General features: G+C 38.4%; 1 protein-coding gene and 1 pseudogene across 1 annotated transcript; one reads left to right on the top strand and one right to left on the bottom strand.

Annotated features, from left to right (window-relative positions):
- Positions 1-4,975, bottom strand: part of LOC138015801 (ubiquitin carboxyl-terminal hydrolase 38-like) — a 12,114-nt pseudogene extending 7,139 nt beyond the window's left edge.
- Positions 4,976-5,696: 721 nt separating this feature from the next.
- Positions 5,697-16,163, top strand: LOC138015907 (ankyrin repeat domain-containing protein 50-like). Its single transcript, XM_068863034.1, has 4 exons — positions 5,697-8,363; positions 9,782-9,880; positions 10,941-11,633; positions 13,310-16,163. The coding sequence occupies exons 1-4, from the start codon at positions 6,050-6,052 to the stop codon at positions 14,017-14,019; spliced, it is 3,816 nt and encodes a 1,271-aa protein (XP_068719135.1). The 5' UTR covers positions 5,697-6,049; the 3' UTR covers positions 14,020-16,163.
- The last annotated feature ends 1,337 nt before the right edge of the window (positions 16,164-17,500 follow it).

A 17,500-nucleotide genomic window follows, 5' to 3' on the forward strand; every position in this document is an offset into this window, starting at 1 on the left:
TCTTTCTTAAGGTTCTGCACGAGGCCTGGAACATGTTCAACAATCTAGAACAACAACAACAAAAATAATTCATTATGTATTACCAAAATGAAATTTCAGCACTGTAATGACTCTACAACAACTTGTCCCCATTAACAGTGGTACTCATTTTACCCCGCCACAAAAGGATGGAAAGCTGAGTAATCTTTGGAGTGCACAAGCTGGATTTGAACTCAGCGCGCTGAAATGCAGTTCACCAGCAATGTGTCCACTACACTACGTGTGTTTCATCAAAAGACCAGTTCAATAACTGGAACCTGTTCAATAATGTTCAATAACTGGAACATGTGCAATGATGTTCAACCTGTTAAACAACAGGAAATCATATGGGAGAGTTGAAAACACTGACCCCAAGTCCATAAGCTACACTGATGGATCACCCAAATGGACTAACCCAAAAATACTATTTCAAGTGAGTATTATTGGTCATAAGCAGCATCACATATTATTATTATTAGTGCTAAGCCTAAAAACCCATTTTAAACGACTTTCGTCAACAGTATTTAAATCTAAGCACCCATTTAAAAAGGTTAGCTTTCGATAATTGTTGTGATGGCTGATTACTTTGTGTAAGTGAAGTGAGACTGGTGCAATTCCTAAATTTAATTGCATGCACGCCGTGTGGACGAAAATAAACAAGGTACATGGAATGTAAGTATATAATCAATCCATTTCTTTCAATAGTACTCATTCCAGATAGTATTTTTTAGAGTTAGTCTGTTTCAGGGCAGTCCATTTGGGTAGTCCACAAGGGTAGTCCATGGACTGGTGGTCAGACTGTGGATTAAAGAGAGTAAAGCTGTAAAAAAAATGTGAGAGACAAAACATGACCTTGGGCCCTCAATGAGAATAGCGCAAGGCTGTGCTCTAATGGTGCCAGTTGCCTAAGGCGACTAACATTTGGGTTCCGGCGAGTGAGAAAAATTACCTGGGTCACCCGGCCGGGCACTCTGGTACTTTGAGCAGATAAGAAGCATTAAAAAATAGTATAAATTTGGCACTTGGAGTTTGGCATTTATTGGTTATAGTTTTAAAAAAGAAAAGTTTTTTACTTCTGCTCTGACAGGGGTAAAGCGCGGTCGGCAAAGCGGTGCAATTTATTTTTGTAATAACCGGGAATCACGGTTTATGCAAAATTTAGTGCTTTTACGAAACCTTGACACACCTACTATCTCTTAAGTCGCAAAAAGAAAGACCAAGAGCTCTTAGACCACCTCAAGTAGTCGATCGACGATCACCAGAGCAGTAGCAGCAATGTTTTGCTTAGAGAGAGACAGATGAAGATCTTGCTGTGTTGTTGAGCTCAAACAAATAAATAAATAAATAAATAAACAAATAATTAATTAATTAATTTGGGCAATCAACTTAGAGGGCTGGGTACCCCAGCTGAAGTGCTTGGGAGCCCAAACGGCTCCCTGAAATTTCCTTAGAGCACAGCCTTGTAGCAAGTTGGATGTTGGAAGTTTTGGAAATTGAACCAAGGCTTTCCTGGATCTTGGCCTTGGTTCTGTATCAGATCATTTCCTAATAGCGCATTCCTACCTCTGAGAAACTTCAGATTCAATTAGATGCAGTGATCATGTTTTAACAAAGTAGTGAAAATTATAACAAGAAATGTTTTACCTCATGAAATGCTTGTGGAGAGTGCTGAAAGCTTAGAAGCATGTGAGACAGAACCACCATAGTGCTCTCACGAACCACAGGGAATAACAAACGACTAAAGACCTACCACCAAGAAAAAATGACAACAATTTAGAGGAATACAAAATAAGTCTTTAAAATATTGAATCCACCCAAACCAAAAAGGCTTTGTGTCTGAAAGTCTTCACCCACAAGTCTTCATTTAACACACTGACTCCTACGAGTGAGACTTTAAGCACTGAATGATTGGCCTCAAGGGTAACAAAACTCACTGTTTCCCGCGGGGTCAGTCAAACCAACTCAAAATAGAATACACCGATTTTTACACAGAATTCGCCGCTGTTTCAAAGGTGTACCTCCTGATCATATGTGAGTTGAAAGTTCAAGTCGTTGTTTCTCTAGGGGACTTAGTGAATTTTGACCCATGGCACATGACACGTTCTTTTTCAATCAAAAAAATGTACTAGAGTTGGGAGGTATAACAAACCTCATTGATTCCCGGGGGTTCCCCATTCATGAGTAAAATCATCTGGCGTTAGAATTAAATACTAAGTATGACCCTTTGTCAAAAATCTTCCCGCAGAATCAGTAAACGAAGGAAATCGTCATAAGCTACATGCTTTCTGCCATAGTACCTATCCTAGCATACACCACAAAAGCAGGTGGAAATGTCTTTACTCACCGGGGAGAGGGTAGCCAAATTGCAAACCCATATCCTTTAGCTAATGAGATCTCAAATTCCCTAGGCCTCCCCCAGTTGATGACTAAAGTTGTCTGGCATAAGACATCTTAAAATCTGTTAAGGCTCACTCCCAGGGATCAATGGGTTAAATGACTTGTTAGAAATAACCAATTTTTGTTGGAGCTAAGATTAATTTTGGGCAGTGCTCGACCTTAACTTTTCTGATCGCTTGCCCTGGGACTACTTGAACTGAAAAATTTACTAGTCCTGAGTAAATCTCTGGTAGTCCTTCCTGAAGGCAGCATGGCAATATTATTTGCAATATCTTTTTACAAAATTATTAAATTGAACTATTTGTTTTCGCGAACAAAACGTTGCGAGGAACGCATCGAAACATATTTACAAGAAGTGTATTTTTGTTTTCACCTAATGTATTTTTTTTAGACATTGCAAAAAGTAATTACAAAGTAGTTACTGGTCCTGTTCACGACTAGTGGTTCTAAGTTTCTACTAGTCCACAAGCATTTTGCACTAGTCCGGGACTAGTGGACTACCGCTAAGGTCGAGCACTGTTTGGGGGTAGTGAAAATTTTAATACAGCACTGTTTGGTCTCCCACACTCAAAAATAGCTCTGTTCTCAAGATTTTGTGATTAACCCATACCCCTGGAAGTAAGACTTCATAGATTTAACCCTGTCTCAAACCAGCTGATTTTACTCCTCAATGGAGGGCAGTTCAGGCCTGGGAAGGGGGATTTTACGTTGTCTAACGTCAGACAATTTTACTGGTCAGTGGAGGCAGTCCAGGAGTCAATGGGTTAAAATGACTGAATCCAACAATAGACTCTTAATAGAATGTTTGATCACGTTGAAACCGTTGCCAAAGATCAACCACCTGAACTCAAACTAATCTCATTTTCTCGGGCCATACTAAAAGGTTTAACATTACAAGGTGGCTCCCTAGAGTATTTGCGAATACCCTCACTACAGGGCACGACCTCACAAAAGTTTCTCCGTAGAGGTTTACCAGTATGGGTACTGAGTGGATTATGGCCATTACCATGGCAACATCAACATCTATTAACAGGCAGATTTAGTCTGATTTTGCAACTAAATTCTCTAATTAAATTAATATACTTCTCTTCGGTGGATTTTTTTATTCTTTGCCACATTATGAAATGATATTGCTGATATTTTGAAGTGGTAAAAATCAAGGTCGTTCAGACGGTTCTGCCAACATTCTGTAATTTGTCATTTTTCTACATATATCCGATTAGTTTCCAACAGATGTTAACAAATATAAGGTATTTAATAGGAACTGTGTGTGGTTAGAACTGAGCCAATTTTTAAACAAAATCTACCAAAGGGAACACATGGAAATTAGCAGTTAATCATGCTGACGTCACAAAAAGCAGTAAAACATGCATGTTTCAGGCTTAATGTGACATACTAGTGCTCAGCTTGCACACGGCCCCAAACTCTAGGATGTTTTTTTTTTCAACTTCAACCTACAAGCCAAGAGCCTTACGGAGCCACAGATTGACACAGAAAGTTACAGACTATACATAAGAGTAAGGCTCTCAAATGTAGGTTTTATAAGCATTTATTTTCTCCTACCTGTGCAACTTCCTTGAGAGTGACTGATATGAGAATTGAATGTTTCTGTGCACTTGATAAAGCCTTTAAAAACCCAATGATCCACTGATCTACCTTCCTTGCACCTGGCCATGACAGCCAGTTGATCATGCGACTGAGAGAAAGACCCAAACTTTCATCAGACACAGAAGGATTCACTGCAGCTAAGTTAGTGGCTGAGTCAATAATATCAGATGAAAAATACTGTACCACTGATGCAAGTGCCACTGAAGGATTTGGGCTCATGGCAGAAATAATCTTAAATATTTCAGTTAACACAGGAAAAAAGCAGATCTTGATTTTTAATCCACATCTTATTCAACAAGGCACCTATCACGGCCCCGTTTTGAATGCAAGCTTTCATCTCCTCCTTTGAAGTCTTAGGTAATTCAGTTTTACTTAATGATTTAATGAGATTCAAGTTAAACTGCAGTAAATTATCACCAACGGGCCAGCAATGATTATATTCGATCAACAGGCGGGCTACAGCTGCGCAGAAGTCTGTATTTCGATTCCTTTCCACCCATATATGAGCCCTGTGGCGTACAACTGTGTACAAAGAAAAAACCTGAGAGGTGTGTTGCATGAGATCAAACGAAAATCGCAAATATTCAACACAGCTCAAGGACATTTGCTCGTGTAAATCCAGAAAGGACAACAGAAATTCTTCCGTAAAATACTTTTGAAAAAATCTTTCTGGCGTTTAGCCCATGTGGTTAAAACAAGTTTCCCACTCTCGTTTAGGAATTGCATTTTGTCTACTGTCATCCACTCTGTTCCAATTTCAAAAATAGATCGGCTTTGATCTTCGGCCACATTACTCCAGCTTTTGAAATCAGTTGTTGAATTAACGACTTCTTGACATTTTCAGGGTGATTTGAAGCAACGATGCCTCTCAGTAGTTGCTCCATATTAGAGGAAAAACTCTCCAAACTTGAGCTTTACATCATCCCCATCGATGAATCGTTGACTAACGTGCCCGGATGTCGCCAGCTGAGGCGGCCTGGGGTTGAATTAATCAATATGGTGAGGTAGTTTCCTAAAAATAGTTACAATCAAGTGATTACCGGAATTATCATTTTTGGCGCCATTGATTCGGACATACAAATGCTCCAGTGACAAAATTAAAAGTCGCATCAAGCTATCACGGAAACTCTTAAAATACCAAATTAAAATTGTAGCAGCAAGGACCAACGTAACAAAAAAAGATCTACCGGATTCTGGTGAATGATCTAATAAACGTGTATCTAGGAACAAACGAGAAGTGAAAGGCTGATTAAACAGTGAAAGTTTTTATCTGACGTCACGGCGGCAATGTGGAATCTATTTGTTAAGTACACCTACATGGTCGTCTCATCACCTGGATGAAAACCATGGATATTTCGAAAGGCACTGCCTTTCTTTATCAGGGTGTTTCGGTGGGACCTTATAATTTGTTAAAATACCCTCGCTTATCATTATCTTGCGATTCGCCAGAACTGCTCGACAGACTTCAATTTGTTTTCAGTAGTAAAACAGATCGTTGAAAAAATGATAAAAACACTTTAAAATATATGGTTTGGAACAATTTTTTAGAAGTCATCACCTCTTGTAAAATCTTTTGGTAAATTGCTTTGTAAGAGCCGATCTTTAACAAGCCAATCACATCACGCCATTTCAAATTAAATTTTTCAATTAGGAGGTACTGTTTCATCAATTTGGAAACCTGGTGTACTAGGGCACCTCTTAACTCCCTCTCTGGATAAAATATTTGGAATTTCGGCTAAAATTGCTCAACAAAGAACCATATTTGTTAATCTTTGGCCAGTTAAGCGACGCCAAACAGTCGCAATGAACCGAGAACATCCCTTAGGCTGATGCCGGGAAGCGATGGGGCAGAACTGAAATGACAACACATGTCAAGTTTCTATTATGCAGCTTTGTTCCCAAGGGACGTAGTGGACAAGCAAACCGTCGATTCGCGTGCTAGGAATTTTGATCTTGGTTTTAGCATGTTAAAATGCGTCGCATTCTTTCACAATCCTTATTGTTTTGAGCAGGAAAGACCACAATCATGGCACGGAATGATGCTAATTCTAGGCCGTTCTATTGTCGTGAATGGGTGTTTGAAAAAATTCTGACTTGTCTTGAACGAAGACATCAACAAGAAGACACGAAGACGAAAGGGGTCTTCGTATTAGGAGGTCCTGGAACCGGTAAAACCACAATTTTACACGAGCTTGTTTCCCCAAAGGCAAGAGAAGGCGTCCAAGTTGAATTAGCGAAAAAGGTTGTGGTTTCGCACTTCTGCAAAGCTCAAAACGCACTCTCTGTTTCAGTTGCGGATTTTATCTTAAGCTTTGCCAAACAACTTGCTCAAGCAGAACAACTTAAAGCTTACGCAGCGAAATTCAACAGTGCAGAAATTCAAAATCACTTGAAAATCGAACAATGCATTAGAAATCCAGATCGTTCATTTAAAGAAGGCATTGTTCTCCCTTTAAATTCCTTGCTTCCGCCTCAAGACGTCTTCTTAGTTGTGGTAGATGCTATTGATGAGTCCTTTCTGCATTCTTTCGATTCCGGCGTTGCATCTGGAAGCAGAACTGTCGCCGAATTGATGGCACTACATCACGATCTACTCCCACCTTGGTTATTTCTTGTCGTCAGTGCGAGGAAACAGTCCAAAACTGTAACGAGAATGTTCACAGGATTTCGAAAGTTTACCTTAGACGATCTTCGGAAAGCCCATGTGGTCAAAGACATTCAACAGTACATTTTAAATCGCCTGGATGACGAACCCTCCTTAAGGAGACATTTGACGAGGGAAACAGCCGAATCTTTTAACCAACTTCACATCAAAAGCAATGGTTGTCTGCTGTATCTGGAAAAATTGCTTGATGGGGTTGTTGACGAATTTTTCACCTTAGATGAGACACAAGACATTCCAGGAACATTGTCTGGCCTTTACCTGTGGCTTTATAATAGATTGTTTACAGAGGAACAGGTTGAAAAGATTCGCTCAGTCTTAAATGTAATATTGGCAGCACAGAGGCCTCTTACAGACTCTGAAATGTTTGAAGCGGTGTGGACAAGAGACAGTAACTTGTCCATGGAAGAATTCCAGGAAACCATTGATCTCATGTCACACCACCTTCTTACTGAGGAAGATGGAGCAAAAAGCATTGGTCACTTATCATTTGCTGAATGGTTGCTCGATGTAAAACACTGCACACCAAAGTTTTTGTGTAGTCCCACAGATGGACATGCAATGTTGGCATTGCATCACACACAACTTTCACAAAGGCAACAGCTTGCCAATCCTCATGAGCTTGCCTTTCATCTAAGCCGAGCATCATTCAGGGATTATTTTACTCAAGAGCATCTTGCTTTGTGGCTTTTGTGGAGTGGAACACAAATTTCAGACATCCAGCTCAATACTGATGCTTTAAATCAAGAAGTTGCCCAGCTTTTGCTTGATGCTGGTGCTCAAGTTAGTGAACTCGAGGAACAAGCTTTGCAGCTACCATCTCCTCCAGAGACTATGGAATCTATACATGCTCTTTTAGAGAAGGGAACATCTGTGGATCGTGTAGATAGTTCTGGGCGTACTCTGCTATGCAATGCCGCATTTAATGGCAAAGTTGATGTTGTGCGTCTTCTTATCAAGCATGGTGCAAATGTGAACTTCTCTGACACATCTGGTCAATCACCACTAATGCTAGCATCAAGGCAAGGTCATAATGAAATTGTTTATCTTCTTGTGAACTGTGGTGCAAAGGTAGATCACTGTTCTGATGATGGATGCACTGCATTACGAGCTGCAGCATCAGGAGGGCATACTGATGTTGTTGCTGTTCTTCTTGAGCATTCAGCGCAAGTTGATTTGGCAGATGATGATCAAAGGACTGCTCTCCGTGGGGCAGCTTGGGGTGGACATGATGATATTGTCTTACAGCTTCTTCGACATGGAGCTGATCCCAATCTTGCCGACAGAGAGGGAAGAACAGCCCTCATTGCTGCTGCTTACATGGGGCATCAGAAAGTTGTTAAAATTCTCCTTAATCACAAGGCTGAAATAGATCATGCTGACAATGATGGTAGGACAGCTTTAGCTGTGACAGTGCTTTGCATTTCCTCTAGTGAGAATCATGAAGCTGTGGTTGATCTTCTGTTGAAACATGGTGCTGAAGTGGACCATCCTGATTTTGATGGCATTACACCACTTTGTGTTGCAGCCTTGGAAGGCTACAACCTTGTTGCAAAGTTGTTAATAAAGGCAGGAGCAGACATTGGGCACTGGGATAGGAATGGAAGGACACCTTTGTTTGCAGCAGCTGCTAATGGTCATTGTGACATTGTACATTTGTTGTTGATAAGTGCCAAAGGTCTGTTTTAGTTTATAATCTTTTCTTATCAAGTGAAGCTATGATCCTCACAGTTATGAACACAATTTTAGCAATTGTGTAGGGAAGCGTGAACTTCATATATCATTTTGTTAATTGTTTTATTCGTCACAGGATCATAATTATGAACCCACAAATGACCAGCTTCCAACATCAGTGGCTTCATAGCTCAGTTGGTTAGAGCATCTCACTGGCATCGCAAGGTCATGGGTTCAAACCTTGTTGGAGTCCTCAATTTTTTAGGCTTCTTTAAGAAAGAAGTTAGTGCTAAAATTGTGTTCATAACTGTGGGGAACATAGCTTCACTTGATTTCATATGCACAGGTCAATGTACGATTCACTTCATATATCAATTCGTTCAATCTCTTCTTAGTTTGGCGTAAATTTGATTGTTAATTTTGTAAACAGTTTAATCCAGAAGTAACATGCCTTGATAAAGAGTGTACTGTTTTAATTAGAGGTACTGTTTTTTCTGTGACCAGTGCCAGTCACAACCATTCTTGACCATGGTATTGTTTCTCATTTTGGTCTTACTTTGTTAATGCTTTATACCAAAGTCTTACTCCATCAAAAAATTGGTGAGCAAGGTTAGAACAATATTGTGAGAGTGCTCACCTTCCACCAATGTGTTCTGTGCTGAGTGTCCATCATGTGTGGGCTCAGTGCTCTTATCCAAGAGGTTTTCTCTTGTTACTAATTTTCCTCTTTCTTAAAAAGACAACATCTTCTTTACTTTGACTTGATTTACATTCTTCTCAATTAGCAGATTACTTGAATGTGCTGTGTTAAAGAGGAGTTTTCAAATGACTGTTGAAAGTAGTTATGTGATTGCAATGTTGCTATGCGTGGTGATTGGTTTAAAAATCTTGTGCCAGTTTATCAACCAATGAGAAGAAAAACCAAAACCATTTGCGACTTGCACACGCAATTTTTCCCACGCTTTGAACATGTTTCATGGAATTGCTATGAATTTGGATTGGTTCATTGCATTATTTGCACCTACTGTGATTTGTCAAATTAATATTATTATTACTTTGGTATTGTTTTACGACACTCAACTGAAAACTGCTCTATAATCTGGTTAGTTTCATAGTGATGTAGTGATGATAGTCATGATGATGATGATTATTATTATTATTCAATGGTTTCAATAAGTACCGAACTGACAAAAAGTGTCAACTACTTCACTCAAGTCGGCTACTTTTTTCCCTAAATTGAAGTTTAATTAAAGACAGATTCTTTCAAACCTAAGATTAAATAATTTTATTTTGTCAATGACAACAGCCGGTTACTCTAGTCAAACCAGCCACCAACTTTATTACTTCCCTATTTTGGCCTTTTTTTAATCATTTGCCCTGTAATTACCTTACTTATGGAAGCTGGAAATTATTTTGTTTTAGATTGTCAGCCAGACACCTCTGGCTGGGCATCGCCCAAATTTTCAATGTTTCGCCCTGATCACAATGGATGGAACCCACTGATGGTGGCTGCAAATCAAGGTAACTTTAAAGGTCCGATATTTCATAGGATCTTTTATGTTTTCCAGCAAAAAACCTATGTGGAATAATAATATTTATTAATTTTCTAAACATTCAAACGGATATAACTTGCCAAATGTATAATGAAAATTATACATTATACACCTTGTATTGGTAGTAAACCAAGCAATATCATTACACAGGCTCAACACAGGCTCATCACAAAAACATTTCTTACCTTTTCGCGTACTCCTAAACGTTGGAGTTGATCCAGACTTTCCACAAATAGGTTTTTTTTTTGTATTGCTATGCAGTTCTCGTGTTCTGATTGCTTCACTCAATCTCGGTTATGAACTCATATACCTTAGTTTGACCTTACATGGTAAATGATTGAGCTAAGCATTGCCAAGCTAAAAGTTTTTTCGCCGGAAAGCAAAATTTCTCTCTGAATAAAGCAAAAAAAAGTTTTTGTGGAAAGTTTAGATAAATTTCGTTGATTGGAAGTATGCGAAAAGGTAAGAAATGTTTTTGTTATGAGCCTGCATCTGTCTGACCACAAGGTGTTACACAACACCGCATCGGTTCTCATCAGGTTTTTTCGATTTTGCTCGGATTTGATTGCTTTTTTCACTCGCACTTTGTGCTTTCTAAACTTTTGGTGTTTAAAGGAATTTAATAAAAGAATTCCATTTGCGCTTTTTGGGTATGAGACTGGTTATAACCAACTTGGCGCTATGCGCCTCGTTGGCCATTTACCATCTCATATCCATTGTGCACTCATAGAATAATTATTCCATGAGTGCACGTTGGATATGAGTTGGCTATAATCAGTGTCATATCCAACAAGTGTGACTAATTAACAATTATTGTTAATTATTATTATTATTATTATTATTATTATTATTATTATTATTATTATTATTAAGTTTGGGTTTTGTGCCTATTTCGTTGGTCTGTATAGAGCCTGATTGATTCAATGCATTTTAGGGAAGAAACGCCACTTACATGTATCTCATTTCTCTGTTTTTCCAACAGTGTGGTGGTCCTAGTGTTTATGTTACTTTCCTTTTACTTTTCAAAGGGCACAAAGATGTTGTTGTGTTACTCCTGGAGGCAAATCTTGAAGTCAATGCACTTGACCCAGATGGTAGATCAGCGCTGATGTTGGCGGCACATGAAGGTCATGTTGATGTCATATCAACTCTTATTGAGTATGGTGCTCCCATTGAACAGGCATCATCAGATGGGCGCACTGCTTTACATTTTGCATCAATGGAAGGACATGAAGGCTGTGTACAACATCTGCTCAGTCGTGGCAGTGATGTGAATCATCAAGACAGCCTTGGACATACACCTTTGTTTGCTGTTGCTGTTGAAGAAAACAAGCCAATGGTAGAGTGTCTCTTAGATCTTGGAGCTTTTGTTGACAGTCAGGACATCGAAGGAAGAACCCCTTTGCATGCAGTGACCTGGAAAGGCAGTTACGAACTTGTAGAGTTATTTCTAGATAGAGGTGCAGAAGTGAATCATTCAGACAGTGAAGGTCGCACAGCCTTAATGTCAGCAGCATGGAAAGGTCATGTATCAATAGTGCAGCTATTGATTCAGAGAGGTGCTAAGGTGGATAAAACTTCAAATGAAGGTGCCACATCCCTTTGCATTGCATCACAGGAAGGGCATGATGAAGTTGTACAACTCTTGTTGGAACATGAAGCTGACATGAATCATGCAGACAAACTCGGAAGAACACCAATGCAAGTTGCCTATGAGGCTGGTATGTCAGATGTATCTTGTAATCAAGGAGATGGTGAATGTTTACCCCGGTACACTGTGTAGGTAGTGATGAGATGTATTTTTTGATAGTTACTTGGGGATACTCAGAAAAAACCCCATGGCTTCTTTGCAGGAGTCAAACCTACGACCTTCCAATTACTAAGTAGGATGCTCTGCCACTGAGCTATGGAACACCCATGGGAGTTTAATTGGCCATTAAACTTGGTTTAGGTATCCCTGTTGAAAAACACATCTCACCATTTAATTTTTTAACCACAATTGCTTGTTATGTCACAATCCAATTGGCTTATTTGCCATTTTCGATAAGCGTCTAGACAACGCAGCTTGCATCATGCTCACATCAGTTTGACATGGAATTTAATAGTTAATCAGGAATGCTCATTTTGGGAAATAAACCAATCTCATTGCGAGATAGTTCTAGACAATGCTTGCTCTTTCTTTGAGTCATGATTTTGGCCATACTCTGAAATAAATGTTTTCTTTGGTTTTGAATATTGTGGTAAAAAACAAGTCAAAAGTGGGTCAGCATTGTCTGTAAGTTCTTATCAACAACGACAGTTGTCACCACTGTGGTCAAAAATGTGTTGTGGACTCACTCGAACAACATTTTGATCACTGTGATGATAATAATAATAATAATAATAATAATAATAATAATAATAATAATAATAAAAAACTTTATTTATATAGCGTCTATAATTATCATTAACTGTTCTAGGCGCTTTACAATATTATGCAACATGACTAAATAAAAAACATTTCTCACATTTTTCTTTTGACAAATATCGATGACAAATATCAATGACAAATATTGTTGAAGACTACGCTGAACCACTTTTGATTTGTTAAATTCATTATATACATGTAGGCAAAGTCGTCGGAGATGAAAAGGAGAATTCTGATTGGTTCTAGCTCTGAGCTACCTGACTTTTGCAACATGGACTGCTAAGATGGACCGGTCAAGAAGCAGTGTGTATAGGTTGCCAAACTCTTCCCATTTTCTGTTTCCATTTTTGCCGCACATAAAAACAAAAATGTGAGAAATGTTTCTTATTTAGTCATGTTGCAGTTCCAGCACAAATTTTACTTTCCAGGGCTGTTAACTAAAGCAGGCGAAGAGGCAAGTACTGAAAAAAAATTGGAACAAGATAAAGAAAACACTGCACAAGAGAGCCTGAACTAGCTTGTTCGGTCGGTATTTGGAAAATATTGGTCTTATTCCTTCAGGCTTGGTCCATAAACTTGCAAGAAAAGGAACTCGACCAAGATTTCCCAGTATGGACCTCATGCTAGTTCAATAACATCTGTATATTGTTTTTAATTTGCCCGGTTATGTTATGTACTCCTAGAACAACGAAGGTTGCATATAGGAGTCAGGGGAGTACTTATCGTGCATCATGATTATTATTTTTAACCCATTGACTCCCAGGGGTTCCCCATTGACGAGAAAAATCGTCTGGCATTAGACAGAGTAAAATACTAAGTCAGGCCGGTTTGGACGTTAAAGGGTTAAAAGTAAATCAGGCATCACCTGCTTGTGATATTTGTGACTCACATTAGAGGTAATCTGAGGACCATGATGGGTCATGCAAAACTCCTTAATTTTGTATCACAGTTTAACAAAGTATCACTGTTAATTTGTTTGTGCATTACCAGGTCATACAAGGGTAACAAAAGTACTTGAGGCATTCAGTGTTATGCGGCTAAATGAGGGAAACTTTACCAGCACATTGAAGAGAAAGCTTTCACCAGCTCCATCAGAAAGCGGAAGTACTATCTCCAACAGCAGCCTAACAGAAAAGCCTCAAAGGTCTGATAGTGTCTCATCATCCAACAGCTCAGACTCTTTAGCACCTTCAAGGAAGGAACTTGAAGTCCCTGGGGCACCACAACTTGGACCGCATGGAGAATTGTTAGAGGAGAGACGTTACTCAGCCAGCTTCCGTGATTTGCACTTGGTGCACTCGCTCAAGGAGCCGTGGAATTCTTCGTGCCCCCCTTACACATCAGAATTAGATGTTCATGAACCTCCTCCTTACTCGGAAAGGCCAGAAAGGACTTCCCTTGTTGAAGATGATGTGGTTACCAGCAGGCCGTCTCCTAAAAGCAAACAGAAGCAGTTTTCTTTACTGCATAAAATGAGGCAGAAGGGGAAAAGTGCTTTCTCTTCCAGCAGTTCTCATGGCCAAGGTAAACATGGTAAACACACTGGCAATGTTAAAGCTCAAGGTGAAAAACGTGGAATTATTTCTGGTATCAAAAAGCTAGGGGGAAGCTCTCTTCACGGTGCAAGCTCAGGAAAGTCACGTGATGGAAAAACTAGAAATCCTAAGGATTCAAAGGAATCTTTAGAAACAACAATATGACTTACATTTTAATAATAATATATAAAACTGATCTGGACTTTTGATATGTCTTGTTTTCGTAAAGCATGGTTGCTATTCTTGGTTTTGTCTCTAAGGAAAAGCAAACTTTTCCAAGGGCAGGATGTTGATCTCTTTTTAAAAACTTCAGCTTTTCATTCACTCTTAAAAGTAAAATGGTTTACCATCTCAAAAGCTTTGAAATTGGACTTAATTAAACTGATGCTGTGATCAAAAAATCACTTCCTTTTTTTCGTAGGACTTTGAAAGTGTGTTTGCTTAATACCTGCCTGGCAAACTTTTGAGCTTTGATTTTTATTGAAAGGCTGTTTACTTTGAGTGTAAGTTTTGGATTTCATGGTCTGCCATTACTCATATTCAAAACTGATTGACTGGACCTGAGAGGGTTGGACCTAGGGAAAACTGCCATCATTCACTCAATATCTTAAAATTTTAGTGTGTAAGCACAGTTTGTTATGTATGCAAAACACAATTTAAAAATCAGAAAGCTCGAAACTCCCATTTCTCCTCGATCCAGCTCTTCTCAAGATTTGAAACTTCATAATGCCAAAACATTAAATAGGAAATTCCAGTTAAAATAAACATGATTGTGTCTTTTTGAAATTAAGGCTTAAAACATGTACATGGGTCACTTACATTGTAGTGTTTAGTTAACATAGTTTTGAAATCCAAAGAAAAAAAGATTTAAACTTTTTATCATAGTACCACTTTAAAAAATATTGAAATGAAGTTGGAAATATTGTATCTGATAGGCTTTATATGTAGCAGTCCTGGCAGTATGTTTTAGTGGCCATTCGTTGGTTGCATGACTTTTTACTTTTCAGGCTGCTGATGGAAGCTTCATTACTTCCAGAAATCATGGTCTGTGATGTTGTCAGGCCAAGGTTGATTAAACTTAAAATCACTTCAATGATACTTGAGGGTTTGGGTTACTTGAGCATTTGTTATGTTATGGGAATTTATTATTAACACTCTGCTCTAAGAGTATGCAAAGAATGTAATTAACTGATAGTATTTTAATTTATTTGCCTACAAGGTTGTTAATGAGTAACGTTTCAAGGCAATAGAAGAGTAGGAATGTAGTAGCAATGAAATCAAGTTTCTTCAAATTTTTTTTAATGTCGGAAACAGAAGAAACATTGTATTACATTTTAAATCTGCTTTTCTTTCTGAGCAGAAGTAAAAGTACGTACTAGATAGTGGATGTAATTATTTTTAATTTCTTAAAACTTAATGAATGGAAAGTTAATCTTTTGTATTAATATTTGATAAAATAATATTAATAATTTTAAAAATCAGTTACAAGTGAACCTCTTCAATAATTATTAGACACCAAAAGGGAAATGTGACCAATGGTGACTGTATTAGTAGAAGTCATTATGATGATGTCACTTTTAAGACTTCAGTGACAGTTTCTAGTATAGGTCCAATCTCCTCTTTTAACTGACTGTGCTGCAACTAAAGAAAATATGTGAGAATTATGTTGGGGCATAGGAAGCTGTCTGTAAAAGAATATTATTACTATTTAAGTTGTATGTGTAGTGAGAATTTCAGCTTTGCAAATGGTAAACTTTAAGATGAAGGGATTGATATTAACTTTCTTAACCTTTCTTCCTTTCATTTTTGAGGGGTTCACTTCCCACACATTGTTGGTGCATAAGGGTACTTTTTCTAGTCGCACCGCTCTCTTATTTAAAATTGTCGTGATCAACCCCTTCTAATAATATAATTACTGTTAATGTTTACCAAACTCCATCATCCTACTTGAATGGACCAGCTCTCAGCTGGCTTAGTAGAGCAGTGCTGGGTAATTGCGATTATTCAGAGTTAAATACTATTGTGATCATAGGCTATATGTGGTTGGAGGAAGTAAACTGCAGGTTGCAGGTCATTGTTTTACTATAACTGAAACCTTAAACCTTAGGCTTAAACATTAATTTTTAGACCTAATGTTAACATTGGTAAAGGTTTAAGACGAAATCCGATAGATAATCGAGCAATTTCAGGTTTTAGTGCACAAGAATCTGGTACCAGAATAATTTTAAGTATTTTACAGTCATTTTTACATTTTCTTAAAGCTAAACACATATTAAGTATTTGCCTGAAGTAACACCAAAAACAATTTCCCATGGGAACAATAGAAAATAAATTTCAAAGTTCAGAGAACTTGTGCAAACACAGGCACAATTTAATCATCGGTTTCATTTCACCAGTACTTTCAAGTGTTTCATACGAAGTTCAACATTCGTTTTGACGTTTGGTGTTGCCAGAAATGATTTTTTTGAGAAGATGTTTAAAATAGACGTACAGAAGTTCGCAATACGATGTAAATAATCTTGGTACTAGGTTTTTGTCCACTTGTTACTCGAACGTCTGGTGGATTCCGTCTTAATAGGTTGTTTCAGCTATGGGGAAACAATGACCTGCAACCTACAGTTTACATCCTCCAATGTGTGGTTCTTAAAGAAAATAAATATATCTTGTCCTGCTGTGATTATCATATCTTTGCACTATTATTACAGCATCATGATAGTGTCCAGTGATGCTTCCTACCTCCTCACATGCACATCCCAGCAGCTTTCAGTAGCAGATGCTGAGCTGTATACCCGGGGGGGGGACTCCCATATGAAACAGACGGGGATGCTCGTCGTCTCGCTTAGGGGTGTAAATTTTGGATTTTGGTCTCGCTTAGGGTGTTCCGGGCAAAGCGCCAATATTTTATGCCACCAAGGTCTCGTTTAGGGTTCCGCGAAGTAACACAGAATTACGCGAAGAGAAACAGGAATCAAATTTCCTTTTAAATTTTCTTTTTAGATACAAGCATTCGATGATTATGCCTTTTTATCATTAAAACTCATTGCGTGACGTATTTTTGTGTTTTTAAACGTTCTCTTTTAGGGGTCAAAATTTGCTTAAGCCACGCCTATAGTGGTCTCCTTTAGGGGTTAACTTCAACATTTCCGACGAGCACCCCCGTCTGTTTCATATGGGAGTCCCCCCCCGGGGCTGTATATGACATGTGTTTACCACCATACTCCAGAGAGCTTGCCAAAACCCTCAAGCTCAAGCGGGTTTAAATTCTAGGATGCAAGTTCCTAATTTCAGTCAATCAAATTTATGATTGTCTTTTTTGGTTTGTTTTGTTAGGCTGGTCTTTTGCATACCAGATGGGAAATAATAACTATTAATGTCCATAAGACAAAAGAACAAAGCGAACATAACAATACCTAATTAGCAAGGCCTACTTGGAATAACAATGGTCATTTTGTCCTCTGCCATTTTAGTGTGGCTACCCTTTTGTTGATTTCATCCATTTTGAAGAACTTTCTGCAATGGTAGCCCAGGCTGAGGAGAGAAAAAAGTAAGGACTTCAATGGGGCAAAATAAATGTATTTGAAGGAAAAAAATACGAGTAAGTACTGTGCTTTCTCCACTGAGACTTCTTGTCTCCTCTCAGTCTTGT

The sequence above is a fragment of the Montipora capricornis genome, chromosome 9 (assembly GCF_036669925.1).
Source record: "Montipora capricornis isolate CH-2021 chromosome 9, ASM3666992v2, whole genome shotgun sequence".
In the NCBI taxonomy this organism is placed as follows: domain Eukaryota; kingdom Metazoa; phylum Cnidaria; class Anthozoa; order Scleractinia; family Acroporidae; genus Montipora; species Montipora capricornis.

What these genes read in the sequence shown, in the direction of transcription:
- LOC138015907 (XM_068863034.1), top strand. Translation starts at nt 6,050, where the DNA reads ATGGCACGGAATGATGCTAATTCTAGGCCGTTCTATTGTCGTGAATGG. An exon ending in GTTGTTGATAAGTGCCAAAG is followed by an intron (nt 8,364 to 9,781) that starts GTCTGTTTTAGT and finishes ATTTTGTTTTAG; the next exon opens with ATTGTCAGCCAGACACCTCT. An exon ending in GCAAGTTGCCTATGAGGCTG is followed by an intron (nt 11,634 to 13,309) that starts GTATGTCAGATG and finishes GTGCATTACCAG; the next exon opens with GTCATACAAGGGTAACAAAA.